General features: G+C 38.7%; 1 protein-coding gene across 1 annotated transcript; it reads right to left on the bottom strand.

Moving 5' to 3' along the window:
* Positions 1–499: 499 nt before the first annotated feature.
* On the bottom strand, positions 500–4,104 carry lpar6a (lysophosphatidic acid receptor 6a). The gene is given in 2 exon segments (XM_020937680.2): positions 500–2,709; positions 2,711–4,104. Coding segments are annotated over 2 exon segments (1,083 nt in total). The 5' UTR covers positions 3,299–4,104; the 3' UTR covers positions 500–2,214.
* Positions 4,105–7,470: the final 3,366 nt, after the last annotated feature.

Here is a 7,470-nt window from a genome sequence, read left to right as displayed (position 1 = left end):
TGTTTTTCTTAATCCAAACAACATTTGGGACCCTCTGCCAGAAAATGTACACAATGCACCTTTAAAATCCTCTATTCAGTTTGAAATCTATTTGTATTTACTTTTATTTTACATTTACGTGGAGTTGAAATGACAAAAGAACTCAAAATAATTTGCTTTGTTTTGGAAATTATCTACACTGAGAGGCAAGGGTCAAAAGGTCAAATTAGTTTACAGCACAGGTCAGCAGTTCTTTTCAAATGCAATCCAAACATTTGCTTTTTAAAAGCTCAAAATGGGATTATTATATGTTTTGCTTTGAGTATTATGAACTGCAAATAAAAAAAAAAAAGTAAATACGTAACCTGTTTCTTGTGTTATGTTATGTTACCATAGGGACTGAGTCATACAGTAATAGTAATACACTACTATGTTAATAATAATAGTCCCTGCATACACTTCCCCTTTATAAAAATTACAATAATAATAATAATTCAATAAGAGACAACACACCCACCGGTTAATTTAACACAATACATGACTTTATTCATTATCGTGGCTCGAGTGCAGTATCTGAAGTTCAGTGTCAGTGCATTAAATGACCACAAAAATCCACAGAGAAACGCCACTATAACAGACATCTTTTACTTATTTACAATTATAACAACAGCAATAAAACAAAAACACTGTACAACGTCAATAAAACTTACATCATTAAATTAAAATTCTAGTCTGAAGTTAGCACCACAACAGCATTGTCCAGACGAGCGAGCGCTTGCAGCCTCAGTATCATGACCGTTCCTGGGTTCAGTGGCTATTAAATTCCCTTCCAGGTCGATGGCCCACTAATTGAGACAAACACAATTGTATAATACTCCCCAGGAAACAGAAAATACCCATTAAGTAGTCATTAGCAGTACGGCAAAGTGAATGAATCAGAGCAGATGGCGCCAATGGCAGTTTCCAACATTTGTCCCGAGAAAGGGCTAATACAATAATACTGACAGGTGCTTACGAAGGCAGAGTTAACGCAGAATTAGATTTGCGTGTTTTGGTAATTACTGCATAACTGTGAATGAACTTGAAATGTGGGGGTGAACTGGAATCACCGGTAAAAAAACGGTACTTATAATGCGCAGAATGGATTTATTTCCACTGCTTAAACAATGAAACTGAAGTGTACAGATGGTACTTGAAAGCATCGTTTGTAGCTGACTATATAGAATTCTGATTTTGAGAGTTTTTTGTGTTATTTTGCCAACATTGCAACCGTGTAGTTAATTAATTTCAGTATTTTGGGCTAATTGACTTTTATTTTTGACTGCGAATCAGGTTATGTTCAAGACCAGTGCTGTGTTCTAATCATTTATTCTCCGAGTTCTTATATTAGGTTCTGGTGGACTATATTTTAGCCTTTAATTGAAATTTGTGCTTAAATTTAGTTCTGTTTGATTCCATTTTACTGAATTTATTGAAGTTCACCAGTGTTCAAATTTCAAGTTGGTAGCACAAGGTCATAAAAAGTGGAAAAAACAACCTCCAGATAGGAAACACGTAAATCTCCAAGGACCACAAAAATGCAGCTGAGACAGTTAAATGGTAAAAGACCATCATTTAGCGAGCGTTTACTCAAAAACAGTGTTCATGACAAAGAGGCTCCCTGCTGATTTCAAAGGGCAAGTAAATACAGCAGATTGTTCCATTGTGTTTCCCAAAAGGCTTATGCAACTACACCATGTCATTTCGCACAGCAGAGGCCTTGTTAAAAATACCACTACAAATTCTGTTTCTTAATTGAATTTTTTTATCATTTGACAACAAAAAACTGAGAATTTAAGAGCAGTTTTAGCGAGTGCAGCATGTCACCTCTGGAAAATAATACTGATGTTATAAAAATGTGAAGAAGAAAACCAAAACTGCTTGAGTTAATGCAAATAAGATTATGAATACTACATTTTGAAACCATCCATTGTGTTTCATCGACTGTAATGACAATTCAGCTTCGAAATATCTGTAACTTTTAACAGCATGTAAGACAAAACTAGGGTGACCGACTCCATTGTTCAAAATAGTTGGACACGACAACACTGATGGTGGTTGAACAAAAAAAGTTGTGTTACAATAGTGGGACCAAACCCTGCAAAGATCCTGGAAAGCAGCTTACGGGGGCGTGGCTGTCCGTCAAAGGAGATATGGACTCAAAAACCTGTTGTGGTGATATCCTTGGGCTACCTGTCATACTGAAGACTCGTTGTGGAAGACTTTGGCTTTGAGATTCCTCAGGCTGCACTGCAGGTTGGAGCTGGTTTCCGACTGCAGAGCCTCGGAGAACTTGACGTCAGAGCGGGTGACTGTATTTTTTCTCTTGATGGAGTTCTGGATGGTTTCTGAAGTGAAGTAATACACGATGGGGTCGAAGCAGCAGTTGGACACGGCTATACAAAGGGCTATGGGGTAGATCGTCCGTACTACCGACTCCGCAAAACATCCCTTTAAAGTTTTGGTACGGACTAGTGAGTAGAAGATTAAGTTGACGTTGTAAGGTATGAAGCAAAAGCAAAAAATTGACAGGTGCACAATAATCATACGCAGAATCTTGGTTTTGTTGAGCTTCCCGCCACGACTTACAGTTTGCGGTCTGCGTAAAGTTTGGAGAACCATGACGGAACAGACGACGTTGAGAAGGAGTGGAATGATAAAGCCGACCGTTTCGATGAAAATGACCACCTTTGGAGAGATGGGATTTCCACTGCTTGGATGAAAAGTTCTCGAAGCAGTTTGTCTTGTTCTGAAGAGATACTGACGTACTGTTCAGCAAGAATCCCGTAGGAAGACTCCCGGATAACACTAGCACCCAAACTGCCGCACATACGATTTTGGCATTGCGCTTCGTCCGCAAAGTCCTTGAGCGAAATGGATGCACGATAGCGAGGAATCTATCTACGCTGATGCAGGTGAGAAAGAGGATGCTCCCGTACATGTTGGTATAAAATAAAGATACGGAAACTTTGCAGAGCATGCTTCCGAACGGCCAGTGTTGGTTGATGAAATAGAAAATACGTAGAGGTAGCGTGAAGACAAACAAAAAATCAGACACTACCAAGTTCATCATGTACGTAGTGGTTTCGTTACGCAGTTTGAGAGTGCATGTGAAAATATACATCGCCACCACGTTCGTAATGAGCCCCACCACGAAAACAATACTGAAAACCGTGCTGTACAACGGGTACTTGAACTCGTCATTTTTGGGGCATGAAGCGTTGGTGCTGTTCGTGGGTTGGTGGTTTGTGGTTGGGTCCACAAAAGTTGCGTTGTACATCCTGGGTAGTTTGTTATGTAATTTAATAAGAAGAAAACATCAACTCCTGGAAGAGTGAATGACTCGTACGAAATACTCAGACAGTCATAAACAAAGTCCTTTTCTTGACAGTTCAGGTATTAGCAAGAGTCTGGTTGACATGTTTGGAGCTGTCCGTCGCACATGGTTGCAGGGCGCACCTCCCCTTTCTTGCCTTGTAATCAGGGGGTTACCTCATGTTTGAAAAGACCCCCCTTCCCCTCTGTGGAAAGGGTACCCAGGCTGGATCGACCTCCCCTCCCCCTGGTCTTTTTCAATGTAAAATCAGCTTGTAGTTTCAACCCACGAGATCTTTACTCACTCATTGAAACCAGTCGTGGGATTCCTTCAGATATTCCAAAATGTCCTCAGTTTAATTCAGGTATATCCCAATTCTGGTGAAGATCTTGAAGTTCCTTAAATGTGCTTCATGTCAAAATCCATCTGGTGTTTTGTCTGGTGAATAAATCCATAAACAGAACCAGAAAACATGGCACAAAGAGAGCTCCACTCCACTCCACTCAGTCAGGCTGCTGCTACTGAGTCCCGCGTGTATGACAATGTGAATGTCTCTAGTGTTGTCCACAGACTTGGTTTCCTGTCCCCTCCTCCTCCCTCCTTGCTTCTTCTTGTCTTCTATCCTCCACGCACTCTGCTTAAGTCAGTCAGCAGCCACTTGTTTTTGGGCTGCCTCGCTCCTTCCTGACAGCCCCAGGCGCTCAGCACAGCACAGCACAGCACTCAGAGTTCCCACTTCTCCTTTGTGCCGGCTTCACAGACACGCAGTTTTTGTACTTGGAGTGGGGACTGAGAGCAGCAGCTGTAGTCGCTCCGCCCACTTAACCTACCCCCCAGGCTGACTCCTCCCACTCCTTTGTCTTTTGGGCTTACTGTTAAAAAAAAAAAAGTAAAAAGTGGGGGCTTGGGCAAAACAACTGCGTGGAGTGAAGCATTTCAAGAAGACTTTATGTTAAGGCAACAGGTGAAAGGAAACTCAAATTACAAGCATGAATGTTAATGTACTGTATAGATATTTAAAACAAATCTCAAAAAAATAATTCAAGATATGCAAATTTAGGAGTCTATTTAAGCATCCTACTCTAATATTTAGCATTATACATTTGTAATATTTTAATTTATGGCATGTTTACCATAAATAAGTACATGAAACCTAAATGAACTTCCCCTAAATAGTTAGAATATTTTCGACTTTGTACAAATTATTAGGTTAGGTTGCTTTATTCGTACCCCTAGATAAATTTGTTTTGCAGATTTGATAGGCAGAAAAGGCACAAAATAAAGTGTTACAGAGCTCCAGTGCAGAATGGTTTGTTCCATAAATAATTAGTTAAATTCATCCATCACGCTTGGCTAATTAAATTATATATATAAACGAAAAATTATAACATACATTTTTTTTTATTATAAATAAAAAATGTACCAAAAATGTTATAAAATAAAAAATACAACTTTAAAATGATTGATTACTTTTCTTTAAATTAATTGTTATATCTACACTACCAGTCAAAAGTTTTAGAACAGCCACATTTTTTCAGTTGTTTATGCCAAGTCAAGTCGTGCAAGTTCAATGAAGAGCTTGAAATGGTACTGTAATGTAGGTTGACCGTGAGCGGCTTGGGGTTCAGTGAGCAAGGTAAAAAACAAATCCAGACACAGACCGGTACTTGTGGTCCACAGTTTACTTTTTGTTTTTTCAATGATTACAAAAGTGCAAGTGCAAAAAGTGCAGGGTGCAAAACGGAGGCAGGCAGCAGTTTCCTCTCCAGCAGCAGAACACAGACTGATCTTGAAGGCGCCTTTTATGCCGGTCCTACTGATTGGATAAAACCACTATGCTAAAACAGGGATGGTTAAAATTATCATTAGCGTAAAATTAAAACCTAAACCTCCATAAAACAACCCCAAAACCCAGATAACTATTAAAACCACCAACTATATACATAAAACCCTAAAACCATTACACCAATTAAATGTTTAAAACCCATAAACCAATAAAATACCTAACCTAAAACCCCTGTACAAAATGTTACACGTGGTCCATAACCACCATAAAAGAGGGAGCTCGTTTCCGGGGGACTCTTTTCACACCTGGACAGAAGATAAAAAGGGGAGGTAAGTAAAAGCAGATCCACCATTCATTAAAACACAATAAAATACACTAAACACATCAACACTTAAAACATTCTAAAACAGATATTGCATGCACCATATTTATTGCACAAAGTCAATTTAAAATGTAATTTATTATTGTCTCCCTTTTCCTCCAGGGACAAGCAACTTCCAATTAAAGTGCTGTGCCTCAGGAATAAAAAATGGTTAAAGGAAAGCCAATAAATATTTTTTAAAACCAATTGTGTGCAATTTATTTTGTGATGTGCAAATATGTTAAAAGTGCTGTGTGCTAGGAAAGTGCAGTGTTTTAAAGTGCTTTAGTGAAGGGTGAAGGTGCTAAGTGTGGTTCTGGGGTAACAAACCAGCCTGTTTGTTACAGGTACAAAGGTAAGTACTGAACAGCCAGAGGTTAAAAAAAAAAAAGATAAAAGATAACAAAACACAAGTCCAAGCTCTGACAAATCTACCTCAGGAAAAAAAGAACAAGATGGTAAAGCTTGAAAACATGGAGTGTTCAGCACAGTGTTTAGACTTAAACCCCATCGAGCTGGTTTGGGATGAACTGGACAGAAGAGTGAAAGCCAAACAAACTACAAGTGCCACACATTTATGGAAACTTCTGCAACAGACTTGGGAAGAACTTTCTGAAGAATATTTGATTTCTGTTGTAAAAAGAACAATACTGCCAATAGTAAACAGTAAAAAACTAGAAAAAGTGTGGTATTCTAAAACGTTTGAGCAGTAGTGTACCTATAAACATGTAGATTTCATTTAACATGATTTTATTAAAGTTTTCAATATGATTTGCATTTTATGAGTAGGTGTAGTTTTACTCTATGACATTACATTTCATTGACTGGCTTCATTCTTTTCAAATTAGGAATTGTCAGCCTGTATGCACATTGCAGAACTAGTTTCCCTGCTTAGAGCAACACTTGCGTAATTAACATTTCAAAGAACGCAGGGCTTATGTAAATTGCCTCTCTGATTGTTTCTTCTTATCTTACAGCATTCTGATAACCTGTAGCTTTCCTCAAATTTCAACCATAGGACCCTTTTCCTTCTCATTTCACGTGTTGACAAAACATGTCCCAAACTGCTGACAAACAAAGAACCACAGCCTCCTATGTAAGAGAGGAAGCGACTGGCACGCGTTCAGAGCTGTGTTGACTTTTGAAAGGCCCATTCACTATTTTGGGATCTGTTATAAAGTTGTTCCCTCATCACAAACATACCTAGAGTTGTGTTTTGTTTCATTCACACGTTTAACACACAAACCCTGCATAATTAGACTGAGTACTTTTCTCAACTGGAAAACACCTTTTGATGACTCCATACACCTTCTCTAAAATCATTTGGATGATTTCAGCCCTAGAATTGCTGATCTCTATGATCTAAAGGTAAAAGTAGCTACTTGAAAACAACAGATTCATGACAAGGTGAAACTGAGAATTTTGAGCTTTGTAGATGTAGGCAGACTAATAATAAAAGATTACTCAAACATGTGTGAATGAAACAAAACACTAGCCTGATTCATCAGACGGTTTCTACAAAGTGAAACCAGCTAATGAATCAGGCTCGCAGCATTAGGATTTGTTCTCTTGACAGTAGGCGGGGACTTTTTTATTTAACCAATCTTTCTCCTTGATAAAATTCACCAAACCTTCTCTTTGTTTTGGCTTTAAATCTTCACTCTCAGGAATCGTTGCCAACACAGAATGTATGGCTCTTTGCTGATTGGCTGGTGCCCAGACTCACACTTCCAGGGTTCTTGCAAAGCATCTAGCGTATTCCGATTCCTGTCCTAGTCGCTGGAGAGAAATGAAGTTGAGTGGAGGCACTGGTTAACAAAACACAACTCCGGGTATGTTTTTGATGAGGTAATTTAAACCTCACTAGAGTCACTTTCATGTTAAATATAGGAGCTTTAAGACTAGAGAAGGATGTGTGCAGTGTGTAAACAGTTTAGTGAAAGTGAATCTGTTTGAAATGGCCACAAAACAGGCCTGTTCAATGTCATG

This window comes from Boleophthalmus pectinirostris, unplaced genomic scaffold, assembly GCF_026225935.1.
Source record: "Boleophthalmus pectinirostris isolate CB_2022bp ecotype Guang Dong unplaced genomic scaffold, ASM2622593v1 HiC_scaffold_9, whole genome shotgun sequence".
Taxonomy (NCBI): domain Eukaryota; kingdom Metazoa; phylum Chordata; class Actinopteri; order Gobiiformes; family Gobiidae; genus Boleophthalmus; species Boleophthalmus pectinirostris.
Note: the sequence above shows the minus strand (reverse complement) of the source record. Positions and strands in the feature narration are given on the sequence as shown.